The sequence below is a fragment of the Camponotus vicinus genome, unplaced genomic scaffold (genome assembly GCF_025532165.1).
Source record: "Camponotus vicinus isolate PSW18456_S1 unplaced genomic scaffold, iyCamVici1.0 SCAF_8, whole genome shotgun sequence".
Classification (NCBI taxonomy): domain Eukaryota; kingdom Metazoa; phylum Arthropoda; class Insecta; order Hymenoptera; family Formicidae; genus Camponotus; species Camponotus vicinus.
This window is the reverse complement of record NW_028141980.1, coordinates 9,363,339-9,377,858: the sequence shown is the minus strand read 5'-3', so window position 1 is coordinate 9,377,858 and position 14,520 is coordinate 9,363,339. Positions and strand designations below refer to the sequence as shown.

General features: G+C 37.9%; 2 protein-coding genes across 4 annotated transcripts in view; one reads left to right on the top strand and one right to left on the bottom strand.

Moving 5' to 3' along the window:
* The window catches only part of Mrps24 (mitochondrial ribosomal protein S24), a 127,103-nt gene that overhangs the window by 85,317 nt on the left and 27,266 nt on the right, over window positions 1–14,520 (bottom strand). The gene's annotated exons all lie outside the window — the stretch shown is intronic.
* Window positions 1–14,520, top strand: part of Tsp26a (Tetraspanin 26A) — a 105,646-nt gene that overhangs the window by 80,778 nt on the left and 10,348 nt on the right. For 2 of the 3 annotated variants that reach the window (XM_083107023.1, XM_083107024.1), the window contains exons 3-8: window positions 5,087–5,160; window positions 5,541–5,615; window positions 6,668–6,766; window positions 10,544–10,672; window positions 10,787–10,837; window positions 12,345–12,455. In XM_083107023.1, coding sequence (XP_082963149.1) covers window positions 5,087–5,160; window positions 5,541–5,615; window positions 6,668–6,766; window positions 10,544–10,672; window positions 10,787–10,837; window positions 12,345–12,455 — 539 coding nt within the window. The remainder of the gene's footprint in view (window positions 1–5,086; window positions 5,161–5,540; window positions 5,616–6,667; window positions 6,767–10,543; window positions 10,673–10,786; window positions 10,838–12,344; window positions 12,456–14,520) is intronic. The other variant, XM_083107022.1, reaches the window with a different exon arrangement.

Genomic DNA, 14,520 nt, shown 5'->3' with positions numbered 1-14,520 from the left:
AACGAAAAAAAGAGATAGAAAAAAATGATTGGTGGTTCTCTTCGGGGATGAATCGCTCTCTCATAAAACGTGGAGTAAATTAGGCGGAATGACGGGATGAAAAATAATGTCGGGGCCGTATAACGGTAATGTATAAATGATACTTGCGGCCTCGGTGCCGAATGCGGTCTTATGAATCAGAGTCCCAAAGGTAACGACACAATTTCCTCGCCGCGAAGGCGGAAGATAAGCTGTGTGCACGCGACATTACCGGTCGTTAAAGGGTGCGTTTTGCCAACGCGCGAGGGGAAGAGCCCGTCGCTTTTTGTCGGTGGTCACGATCGTGACGACCTATTTTCACAGTACTGAATCGACTGCATGATGTTCGTCGCCATTAGCATGTATAAAGATTGGTGCAAGGCGGATAGATTTCTCGTAAAAACTCGAACTGATTTTTCTCGGCAAAACTGGTGCAACACTGATGATTATTTCAATGTCGAAGCGATGTTTGAATCTTTTCGAGCATCAAATTTCAATCTTTGCTAAACGAGAAAAGCTCGATTTGGAGAAAAATCATAAATGTCACCCAGAGAGAAATCTGCGAGGATTTTGAAGGGAACATTAATTAAAATGTACAGCGCATACGAAGGGTTAAGGGCGTGTAGAAAGTGCCGCCATCCTTGATACATCTTCATTAACCATCCTAGGCGCTTTCTCTCTGTTTCTGCCATGTGAATATAATATTCCGTCAACTAAAGCAGATGCCTTGCTGACAAATAGGCATAGATTGCGCGCCCCATTCCATTCCTATCCTCTCTCTCTCTCTCTGTCTGTCTCTTTAACACGATGTCAAAGTTTTAATTGGATACGAGCTGGCAGCGAGCATTGGACATAAAATTAGGACGAGGTTTGCGTCCGATTTATTTCGTCGGTCCTCTGGGTTGCATCGAGGTTGCAAACGTCACGTTTCCGACAAAGAGACAATGAGAAAGAGAGAGAGAGAGAGAGAGAGAGAGAGAGAGAGAGAAACAGATGCGTTCCCAGAGAGCTTCACATCCACCGTCGCAGAGCGCGATGCTCTAAGTCGGATTACCACTGGGTATACACGTGGATTCTGGGAGATTCCGTCCTCCGGAAAGCCGCTCGCACTCGCGGAGCGGTCAGACCCGCGGTTTCACCGAGCCGTAATGGCGAGAATGCTTCCGGGAATGTTCCCGGCGACCGAATCCAAACTAGTCTGAGACGACCGATCCGAGGTACGACGTTCTCTGCGGGATGTCGTGCGGCCCAAATCGAATTTGCACGTGTGATCCGGTACGTCGAAAGAACAACGGACCGTACGCGGGAGACCGCTCGGGTACGAAAAGAGGGACCGATTTGCGGGAGCTCATCTATTTGTTTGTCCCGAGACTGTGGAAACAATCTTCTCGGAGTTCGAAGGGGATGGCGAAAAGAGACGGAGCATGTTCGCTCGGTCGTTGTTCTTAATCGGATCCGATAGTAATAGTAGTAGTAATAGTAATTATTCCTCAATTTACTTGAATGATATTAAAGATTCGCGCTCAATTTTTAAACGTAAATAATATTATATTAAAGATAAAAAAAGAGAGAAAGAGAACGATATATCTGATACGTTGTTTTTTTAATATTCGTCGTTTTTTATCTACACATGCTGTTTTTTATTCCGTCAAAATAAATGCATCGATTAATTTTGTTATTCATTCCGCTACTGTAATACAAATTAAATATTATTAGTTTAATATTTGTAATTTAAACCGGTGAATATATGCAGTTTGCGTGAATATTTAATTCGTAGAGTTGAAGTGAGCAGCGAACTAGCTCGTTGTGTTTGACTTTGAGTCATTAAGAGTTTGTTCAGCGCAGCAGTATTTGATATTACGAATATTCGCTATAGCTGATCAAATATCAGCAGACAGTCTTTTAATCTCAGTCTTTAATATAACTGTATAATTGTATATATAAAATTTAATGCGCTAAAAATCGATATTAACGATATCAATTTCAAGAGACATTTTCAAAATAATCGACATCTTTTCATTATGCATATCTCGTATACTTAGGAAAGCGACGCGCTTGTTAATTATTTCGTACTTGCGTAGCGTGCTCCATCGACCTGTGCCCGGCTTTCGATTATCCTATGCTCCAATTACTTCCATTTACTTTGACAAGTAACTCTACCTCTTCTGGCTTGCGCTTAATTTAGTGTAACGATTGCTAGATAACAACAATTTAGACTTTAGATACGCTACACCAAAAGTTATAATCGCATTTAAAAACAGCATACATTTTTATCTAAACCGTTAATGCATAAAATGAAATTGCGATACCATATTGCAGATATTATAAATTGTTTAAGGTGACGTTCCTTTTTTGTCACATTCGATACAATTATTCTCAAATTAAAAATTATATTTCACACAAAAGTTTCTGATAATGTAAATATACATTTCTCAAAATTAATCCGTACTTCGAAGTTCATAAATCCTGATACGTTGGATATGGCGAGAAACATCCGTTCGAAAATCCGACTAAAGTTATTAGCATTGCTGCCCGCTAAAACCATGTGACGTTTCGAATAAATCGCAATTCACGCAAAGAGAAACACTGAATCCCGGATTACGTTTATTTTCCGTACTTAAATAAATGCGATCCCGTGCGCACGATTAAATGCGACATTTTGATTTTCGCCTGCGTATGTCCCAATTCTGATCGGATATTATTTCAAATATTCGTATCACAAATTAAATATGAAATAATTACAAAAGGATAATGTCCAACTAAAGTTGAAAAAATCAATTTTATAAAAAATCAATTTTAAATTGCTTATAAAATTCATCGAGAAAAAAGAGAAAAAGGTCTCTCTTTCTCTCTCTCTCTGGATATTTTTTAGTTAGTAAAAATCTAAAATCGAAACGAATATCGTCGGTCCACATTCCCCGTTATATTCGCGTGTCGCGAGCCGAGATCAAACGGATGTGTCTCTCTTTCATGCAATTTTATTAGCATATGACATAAAGCAACGTCGCGATATTGCAGAAACGGCAAAGCCCTTTCGGCTACTATTGGCTCACACCTACCTACTAACATCTCTTTTATAAAACATTGAGTATGTGCCACATATTAATGCGAATGCGAGCTGTGATGTAACATAAGTTAAGCGACATTTTTTCAGCGTGACTACAAAATCGCATTAATAATTAATAATGAAATTCATGCGAATTAAAATAAATTCCGTGCTTTCAAGTATACTCGAGACAGAGTATCGTGTATAATAGCCAGTAACCTGTACAAAAATTGTTCAACTGCATTTTCAAGTAGATACACGTTCCTACGTGTTCTCGGTCTTCGTTTTTCTTCGTTGAGTTTTTCGTTCGGGCGCAAAGCGTTCCGTCGTTGCCATTTTCTTCTAGTTCGCAGCAAGGCTTAACAAAAGTTTCGAAAGTAACTCCGGACTAATTATTCAGTTACTTGAAAGCTTCGTTTTACGCTACCGCACCCACTTTACCATCGGATTAAAAGTTACCTCCATTTCCGGAATACATCCTAAAATCTTATAACTTTCGATGATAGATAAAATTCATTAAGTCCGACAGCATGCCCACCGAGTTTGGCTTATAATCGTTTTCTCGATGCAGCTATTAATTTTTAACACACCGGAGCCATTTCCATCAACGCTATATACGATAAAATTCGCTTTAAATTGTTTTAAACATTTGAGCCATATAACTTCTTCATTCACGTAAAACTATTATCTGATTAATAAGGAACATTTATGAAGTACCGAATCAATTTTGGGAAAATGTATATATTTTTGGAAAGAAATTGAAGCCAAAATACGATGATATATTTGAAATTTACTCATGATGCTAAATCGGATGATATTAAATACTTAAATTATCCGCGCATAATCAAATTTTGAATTTTATCTGAAGTTAAGTTTTCCGATTTTTGATCTTTGACATGGTCTCGGACGGTAATGATATATATGTGGAACTTGTCTCGCGCGACAAGTACTTTTCAAAAATATACACACTTCCCTAAAACCGACCCGACACTTCGTGAATATGTCTTGTAAGATTCATCGGCAAATTTTTACAAAAATTATTTTTGTATCAACTACTATTTTCTTTAATATTGAATATTAATATTGAATATATATCGAATATACAGAAATAAATAAAATTATATATCGAATATATAGAAATAAATAAAATTCAATTTTCAAATTTGTACTTGCCAATTTATTTCTATACAAACTCCATCAATACTGTTTATTACGTTTTTACGCGGGTTTGATCTTTTTAATACCATTTAAAAATTAATATTTGTATTTTCGTTGCAACGGTATTAAATTTAAAATTTAAAAACCTGCGTTCAAATACGCGCAGATTAATCGTGATAGCATGAATTTCGAGTATTTGTCCTCTGGCCAACTTTTCGTTAGCATATACACGAAATTGATTCAGCGCTCATTACGCTCGTCCGCGAGTAGCAGATAATTTCATAAATATTCCGCATTACCATCGCACGCGCAACGCAGTACCGCTGATGACGCACTATTACGAAATTCAACTGAATCTCGCGGAGGAATTTTAATATAATTACTTGTGTAACTCTACGAACGTTCGCAAATCCACATGTAGCGTATACGCAACGTACGCTACGTAAATCAAAGTTGATGAAATTCCAGAACTCTACGAATATTTCTCGATTTCGAATATTTCTCGATCAATAAACACTATCACTCTCACGAATCAAGACTTGAAAATGTAAGAATTAAGTAAACACGAGGATAAAATAAAAGAAACTATCTCGATTTTGTATTTTATCATCACTTATTTGTATAGTTCTGATTTTTTGGGGATTTTCACGATTTTCTATACACTTTGCAATACACTTTCCAATCTATAAATATACCTGTGAAATCTCACGCAGGAATGTCGATGCGAGAATGAATTCACCGATGGGACTCACGCTCATAATTCACGATTATACGATACATTGATGAATGCGTTCGTGTGTTCCTCGCGTTACATATTTCGCGCGCTATGTGACGAAGTACCCGATATTATTTATTCTGTTGCAGGTACAGTGACATTTATCATCGGTTTCACGGGATGCGTCGGCGCGTTACGGGAGAACACATGCCTCCTAGCTGCGGTAAGCCCTCTATAGGATTCAATAAAGATCCCGCTGGATTACTTTAATTGTTCGATATCTTTTGAAACTTTTCAAGTTTGATCGAGCTTCCGGTTCATTACGTGATATCTATGGTCTATCGCTGCCTTGCCCGTTCCCCGCGCGATCAAACAAAAGTTCGTCCTTTGAAAAATGTAACGTTTCAAAGTATTTAAAATTTCAAAGAGACTCAGCTTTCTTTGAAGATTAGAGTTGCTCGAAAGGTAACGATCGGTCCAATGGCGGTTGAAAAGGATGGTCTTGACGAATAGGAAACGACACTATAATAGCCATTAATTAATTTCTTTTCAGGCATCTTACGAGAATTTTCATTCAGAGTTAATTTCGCATTACTGTTGCAGTACGCGATATTTCTGGCTCTATTACTGCTGATGGAAATGGGTGCTGGTGTCCTAGGATTTATCTTTAAAGATTGGGTAAATATTTCATAGCGTATTGTTTAATTTAGTTTAAAATAAAAAAAAATTACTTACTTATTTTAAGAATTGATAATATAATAATAATAATAATAATAATAATAATAATAGCAAATATCTAGTAAATATTAAAATAATATATCATAGACAATATTATTTTACAGCTATAATTTAGTATCATTTTTTTATGTTGCATGCGTAGGAATTTAATTATTCGCGCGAATAAAATTTCACGGGATGTACAGTTTTGCTAAAATTCAAAAGATTTCTACGGAATTAAACATTTGCAAAACAAGTGTACTTGTTCCTCGAAACAATTTTGCCGCGTTTATTCGTAATTATTTCTACATACAGTGTTTATTAATTAAATAATTATAGGGAAAGCATGGCTAAATTGTCAAAGCAAATAAGTCCAATGCATTGTGCAAAATATTCGTCGGTGCATATTTTACAATCTTATTCGCCGAGAAAACATGCACGCGCGCTCGCAAGCAAGACGAACACGTAGAACAGACTCTAGGCCATGCGCCGACGAAGTTTGCGTATAATTATGCAGCAAGTTCTCGGGTTACTAATTAATTCCATTAACCATATCCTTTAAACATGACGAGAATTTTCTTCAGCCGGTGGAAAATTTGAACAACCGACAAACGGCGCGCTATCGTATCACGCGCAGCTCGCGTTTTAATGCGCGTCGTTTTGCTTTACGACCGGCGAGAAGTTAAGTTTCGTCCTTGAGTATTTGCACCTGCAACGCCTGTAACAACCGTCGATTGTCGAGAAGAGGGAATATCCGAGCCAGAAATTACCGATTGTAAAACTTTGCAGAGAAATTGTGAAACTTTTTACACGAGATTCCATCTCTTCGAAATTTCTCTTCTCTCCCTTTTTATTTTATCTTTAACGAACAGACTGTTGGAGATGAAACTCTTATTAATGTAAATAGTTTAAGATAGGTTTCCCACTTTAAAATAGATCTAAAAATTATATAAATAATATAATTGGCGCAGACGATTTGCATTAATTAGAGTGATATTTTATTTGTCACGCAGATAAAGTCGCAAGCTACGGGGGGCTTCCAAGCATTTATCATCCACTATCGTGAGGATCCTGATCAGCAGAATCTCATCGACTGGATTCAAGAAGACTGGGCAAGTTGATTAAAATTATTCAATTACATTGGCGTATACCGCACGTGCATTTCCTCTTCCGTAGATTCAATAATATAATTCCGACACACGCGTTTCCCTTATATACGATTTCCGCGAAATAACCAAACTCGAGAACCAACTCGATCTCAATAAACGTACGTATGTGTCTAAAGCGATCAAGGGAAGGGGGTTCGCGCGCATTCCTAAGCAGCAGGGGAAATTGTGCGGTTAGACGGTTACCGATATGCAAGTTTGCGCCAACTTTATCGAGTCCACGCCACATGAAAATCTGGCCGCGAGATCAGCTTCGGCGACCGCCCAAATAGCGCGTAATATAATAGCAGAATTCGACAATCGATATCTGGTCATCCAATTGTGGTTTATGAGATTTCAATAGAACCGCTCAGGTACACTGCCGCAATTTCGGTAATCCTATCAGTAGAAGCTAGTCGACGGTAAACCGCACACGCCGCTCTCGCGCGTCGCGCCACACACATTACCAGATCTAGCGAAAATTTCATCCGTTCCGCCAGACTTTAGCGGACACGGGACGCGACGGTGTGATTTACGTTCGGTCAAGTATCCAGCGGAATCGCGAAAATTAATTCAACCGATAGATCCGTGGCGTGCGTTCTCAATGCGAAACGCAGTTTAGCTAAAATGTGAACCTCGCGGGAGGGAGACGGGGATGAATGACTGGTCGCGGAATCTGCCATAATAAGCTTATGGGCGTTTATATACTTATATATATATTCGTTGCATTCATCGATCGATCGATCGAGTCGCATATATGCACAAATTATTCCGCGCATCCCGGGTACATACGGAAACATTTGCGAATTGATTCGGTTAATGTCGGAACACGCGAGCGACAGGCCTCAGAGACCGCTGATGAGTCCACAAACATCGAATTACTACCACAATTCTCCATCATTGGCCCAATTATCCCAGCAGACATATTCTTATGCCATCGATGATTGATAGAGAAGGTCGCATTTTAACCAATTGAATAAAATAAAAGTGACCAGAAAAGAATATTGTATCGCGGATATTTCTGCCAAATTAATGAGCAATTATAAAAAAAATGTTTATAATGATTTTATAATGATTAATTATAATTTATAATTATTTTATCCTAGTTCCTCAAAAGCGAAGCAAATTCTGTAGAATTTGCTTCGCTTAACGTAAAATATCCAAGTGCGGTACGTGTATAAAGACAGTAAAGAACAGCGATATTTCGAAAGATCTCATTTAGTTTGTAAATATGACAGTCGCGTTTCCGGCGCAATATCGAAGAACTCGTTAATCGATGATCGGCCGACCAATTGTGGTTCGCGAGATTTCAATAGGGACGCCCGGTATGCCGACGCGCAATTTCGACAATCCTATCAACCCCGGGGAAACCGAGATACCGCCGAGTTGCCGTATACTGTATTGTCTGGCTTCGTCGGGATCCATTCGGTACCATTTATAGACGGTTAATGAAATGCTTAGTACTTCGACTTCGTGCGGTGGCGAGGCGAGGAGCATATTTACTATCACCATCCCACTTATCAATTGACTCACTCGGTCGGTTTGGCCAACGCGATCGATGTACAGGACGTATCAAGAGAGATGTGTATGTATGCTGATAGAAATTTTATTTTAGAAGTCGATTTTTCCGTAAGGAATATCTCATTTCCGTCTAATTTCTCGTCGCGAAACGTCGAGCATCGTATCAAGGAGTCTAAATTAATTTCATTATCGTTCAACGATGCGAGCATTAAACGAATTATAGTCCGATCTATTACTATTCGTGCATCTTTATTGTTGTGTCTGTGCGTGAATATTTTTTTACATGATTTAAGCGCAAGTTTTAGCCGGGAAAAAATCGATACGCGAATTGAGATCCGTTGTTGACGTCTCTTGATATCGTCTGTACAGTGTATCGAGCGCATAATAATTAAATCCAGCTAGAATCGGAAACTCGTATCCCCTATCTCAATACTCGGCGCATTCGCATCTCGTATGAATATTCCGCGCGCCCGTGTTTCGTATTATGAATATTTGATTGGAACGAATTGAAACGTTGCCGCATGAATGATTGAAATAAAACGATGCTAAAAACAAATCAGCTAAATTACGCAGTTGGTCGGGATCCGCTTGATATTACTTTTCCATCCTCCACGCAAAGTTTTTTCCTTCTTCCTTCCTCTCGGTGTATCGGTTTTGTGTGATGGCCACTTCTTACGAAGCCTATAATCGAATCGTATAAAGCACGTGTGAAAAAAATATAACAAACGATACATTCTCGCATACAACCGCGTCATTATTAATACTGGAATTAACAAATACTCTCAGTATCGATTATCTATTTTTAATATTGATATAAGATCCAGCACGTAAGATATCTCTTACGTGCTGGATAATTCATTCTAATTAACGTGAAATGTCTTTACTCGCGCAACTGTAGTACCAAAAAATATGAATATTCCCGTGATTAATTAATTATATGATTAACTCACAAGATATATATATATATATATACATATAGCGCACATTGGTTGATTAATTAATGCATCGAACGTATAACAGTAATATTAATTGACGGTGCAGCGAATTACTGATCCTATCTTATAATTATCCCAAATGAATTAATACTTGTAAGATCACTGAATGAATTGTCCTTTAAAAGCAATCATTAATACGAAATACGTCATTTTCAAGGGCATATTTGTATGCAAAATTAACATTGGCTTTAAGAGATTTTTTATTAGATGAGCTTTATAAAAGATATACATGTATTATAAAAAAATATGTAAAATTATATGAACAAGTATGAAGTAAGAAATTATACAATAAATAATAACATTCATTATTTATTAATAATTGCATTATTTATATTGCATAATTTTACGCTTATATTATTCACATAATTTTGTAATATTTTTTTACAATGTGCATGTATGTATATCTGCTATTCTTTAATCTGACGGTTGATGTAATTAGCGGGAAAAAAATGCTAAATTGCCCAATGACGATTACCACATACGAGTATTCGAGAAGGAATAAAACGCCTTGAAGTCTTGTAGAGAAGACAGATATTGAAGTTTAATGAGTCTCGAAATTTGGACCAACCGACCAAATCCGACTTACGTCGCATCCTCTGGCCTTTTTCTCATTCCTTTAATACTCTGCTGCTTGCGATGGGATTCCTTTTTTCTCTCGCACTCTTATTACTTCGCCGCTGGACGATACGCGCCAGTTCGTTTCTTCTCTTTTTCTTACCCCCTCCCCCCCCCCCGCGCGCGACTGGAGCTCTATATAAATCGCGTATTTAATATCATACCGCTCCTCAATTCCCAGCGCAACCGGAATTATTTATGACAGCGTTTGAAATTCATATTTTCATCCGTGGTATTCATCGCAAATTCGATCACGATTGATCATATCGGCACTTCATATCGGCACTGCGCGAACTCCGCCAATAATGCAAAATATCCCCTTGATGCGCTTTGAGCACGATTCTCTAACTTTGCTCTCATGTAGATAACATTCTCGTCTGTATGAACGTTTTAAAGCGGCGAATTTTCCACCCGACTATTACGTATAGAAACGAGTTCTATTCTAGCGCTCTATACATAATGGATCAATGAGAAAAAAAATGTTAGAGTTCAATATAAAGTTGTAAAAGTCTATATTAAAAAAATCCAGACACATATCAATATTGTTTTAAAATTATTAAAAAAATGTATTATTGTGCACAAAATTATAAAATTTATCTTTTATCTTTTCCAGTTGCAATGTTGCGGTATTGAGGGCCCAAAGGATTGGGACCGCAACAATTATTTCAATTGTTCGTCGAGCGACATCGGCTCGAGGGAAGCGTGCGGCGTGCCTTTTAGCTGTTGCAAGCGAAAACCTAATGTAACTTTTTATACATTGATTAGTATATGCAATTTTCTGCCGTCTTGAAAAATATTTTCTCATCAAGTACTAATCGCACTGTTGAAAGTCAAGCAATCTTCTTATTTGTTTCAGGAAATTATTAAAAATAAACAATGCGGCTACGACGTTAGAAAGCCTAGTTATGTAAGTACAATATCTTACTTTTATCGTTTTAATACCAATTAAATATTTTTAATTAAAAACCTTTGTTTTCTCCCATCTTATTGTAAAAGTAATGACTAACGTAATCGAGTAACAGAAAATTCCAGATGTAGACAAAACTAGCGTTTATAAATATTATTCAATTATAGCGCGAATAATAGCTATTTTTTTATTACCTTTTTGTTCAATTTTTCTCTTTCTTTTTTATATTCTTTTTAATTTTAAGTTCATCTTTCATTGTAAGAGATCCTATATCATCTAAACAAAACTTTTTTAATTTCGTTAACAATCATAAAACTTCACACTTACGTTACATCTAGTATTCTAAGCGACATCTTAGTATTCCGACTGTTAGTTTTGCTTTGTTTCCGATTCGAAACTTGCGTTATTTCGCGAAAGATACGGTAAACCAGGGAAGGAAAACGTGCCTCGAAGGGGCACCGAATAATTTGTCTTTGGAATTGCGTTCTATCGCGCGAGTCCAGATTTGAGATAAGGAAGGGTAGTTCGCAAGGGTAGTTAGTTCTGCATAGGCCGCGCGCGCAGGATTACACAATGTCTACACAAGCGCAGCTAAAAAACGACTCGGGTCAAGAAACCGTGGAACTTAATTAGAGAGAAAATGCTCGAATCCAAGGGACGAGAGAAAGTGTGGAAGAGAAATAAGAACTTCTGTGCCGTCTTCTATTTTAAGAGCAGATATATCATCCCCGATGTAATGGCTCTTGAAACTCGCCCTCGCTAATTACGCTTTCATCGAGAAACCCCCATCGCTTAATTATATTTTTTGCCGGACGATCGTTAATGCGCCGCGATGCGTTACGAGCCGATAAAAAGCGAATAAATAAATAATGAAAAAGAGCTTTTTCCGGCACATTAGCAAAGTATCGGCTATTCACTTTGAACATATATGTGCAAATTAATAGAAATTAAATCCGAAACAGATATTATCGTTTGACCAATTTTACAAATAAAAAATTAAGTCCGAAATAAACTGCTACGGGCGAATTTTGTAAAAATTTATTACGCGGAAGAGAACTAATGTTACGTGTGCACCATCACGAATACCCCCTTTCGCTCGTTACAGCACACTTGCACTAGACCACTTCACGCAACAGCGAGCATCACGAACACCTTATTACATTTCTCTTACTTTCCCCCTGTGGTTTAAACCGCTAAATTATGCTCGCGCGTCAGTCGATAAACCCTCTTAAGTTTCCTCTTTCCCTTAAGGGCGTGCGCTTTGTAGATTCGTAGTAACATAAAAAATACATATTTCTGCGCGTGGGAATCGCGATTAGAACCTAACGGGCGAATCATTTATTTTTTTTTATTCACTCCCCTCTTTGCCATCGGGAGCGAGACGACGTTTGTTCTCGGTTTACAACAACGATCTAATTTCGAGCGTCTCTGTCTGAGATGTTAAGTAAAGATCTTGTGTCTGCCGACTTTTAAAATCATTTCTATTTGCCCTCTCGGGCCAATGCAGACGGGAGAGAGGAGTATATTCGAGCGGGGTTGTCTAAGAGCGGGCGAGGAGTGGCTAGAATTGAACCTCGTACCCGTCGCTGGTGCTGTGGTCTGCACCATGATTCTGCAGGTACTCTTTCCCTGAAAACTGCCGTCCACCAAGATGGGAAGTCTGAACTTTCTCTGCTCGTCGATCGACTAACTGAGCTACTAAACTGCGCATCGATCGATCGCTCGATGAAATCGAATTCATCGAAATACCTTTTCTGCTTGGAATATAATCCAAAAATCTAAATACAAATATAATGCGTTTGCTGTATAATACTTTAATATATAATATATTAAAAGGAATTTTTCAAAATAAAGTAAGCACGTTTAGAAAAATGATGCTTTCAATTCCGCAATACATTTTACGGATATAGTTATCCAAGTAAACAGAAATCTCTCGAGTGATATTTCTATTTCCATGAATGAAAGTTTCTATTTTATTCGGGCGCGAAATTGCGCCACGGCGTAGAAATAAAGTATCTCTCGCAAGAAGCGACGCGGATTTTCAGACAAACCGCGTATATAAGTTTCGCGTAGAGAGAAATACCGTCCGACAATAAAGCGCTCGCGGAGATTGATAGTCGCGATCGTCGTCACGGAAAGGAAAGTACCAACTATCGTTCGTTGCACTCGGCGGTGACATCTGCGAGGGCGCGTATTTCCGCCATCGAATCTTCGATCGTGCGTCGCCTTACTTACCTTTCTAAAAGCGTACGTATGAATATGTCAGGCCGCGCGCTTACACAGTTTGCCGCCGATCGATCCGCTTTTATACCACGGTGTAAAGACCGAAAGAAGTAAACTTCGGCGGGAGATCGACCGAGAGCGCGCGCGCGATGCAAAGCGGTTTACTGTTGAAACTTTAATTCCATTAAGCGATATTTTGCGCGCGGCAAGTCTCGACTATGATGCCAATTAGCTCTAAATATGCGCGCCGAGTTTGAGAAAGTTGCAATTTCCCAACTTCTCGATTCCTTCAATAGAGATGCCACTATTTGCCAACGTGGTCGCATGTATGTTAAATGTAGACGTGATGAAACTTTGCGCATAGAACATTCCAGAGTCACCAGAGTGTCCTTTCATCACTGTGTAGTTTTGCATCTTGATATTTTTTATTTTGTGAAAATATATCAATTTCAAACCGACTGACGGAAAGGACATTCGTGAATTAGTTATGATTTTGGAACATTCTGTGTAAAATTGATTGACGTTTCCGTTTTCTTTCTGCTTATGTCGACTATTCTATGACACATGTTCGCCTTTTCATTGTCAAATTTAGAAATGTCGTTATTAATATGTACATTTAAATGTATCTTGTCATTATATGGGTCACATTGCAAGTAAGTACGTTCATTTACGACGTGTATATCGTATTTTCATCGATGCATTTTACGTCTATACGCGACGGCTGTGCGAAAGAATCGATACGGTAAGTACCACACGTATATATCCGCTTTTAAACAAAAACGTCACGTGTACAAACACATAGTATAGTGCAATATCGAAGCGAAACCAACACAAAAGATTTTGTGTTCCACATAACAGGTCTATAGAGAACGTAGCTCGTATTACGATTGATTTATTTGCAAAACATAGTATGCGTCAGAGAGATGTACGTCTTTGGTATGAAATTTTATACATATGTGTATATATATACATGTACTAGATTTGACTTGCAATAATTGAATAGTCGATCGAAATATTTGCGACAGAAATTTATAATAGATGATGTTAAAACACGAAACACGATATTAGATCAAATATATATAATACACATTCTGATATATTATATATATCCTTTGTCTAGACAAATCTTATAATTGTCGGGTAATGAATTTTGTGGAATTATTATCCATATCTCAGAAATATTGCATAATTTCAAACAATGCAAAACGCTTCGTTCGTTTTTTTTCTTCTTTGGAAACGCCACTTTTCGCGTAGTTAGGCACATTATATTCTCTTTAATGAAGATAGGAGCGTAAGTCATAAGCGCGTATATACCATACAACTATTCTATAAAAGCGCTTATACGAACCTGGCACGCGATGCAATAATACGAGTTTTTGTCTGTCTCATAATCAGTACGGTAAATTACTGCCAGCTCGCTGCATAATCTTGACGGCCAGAACTATTATACTACTCTTCCT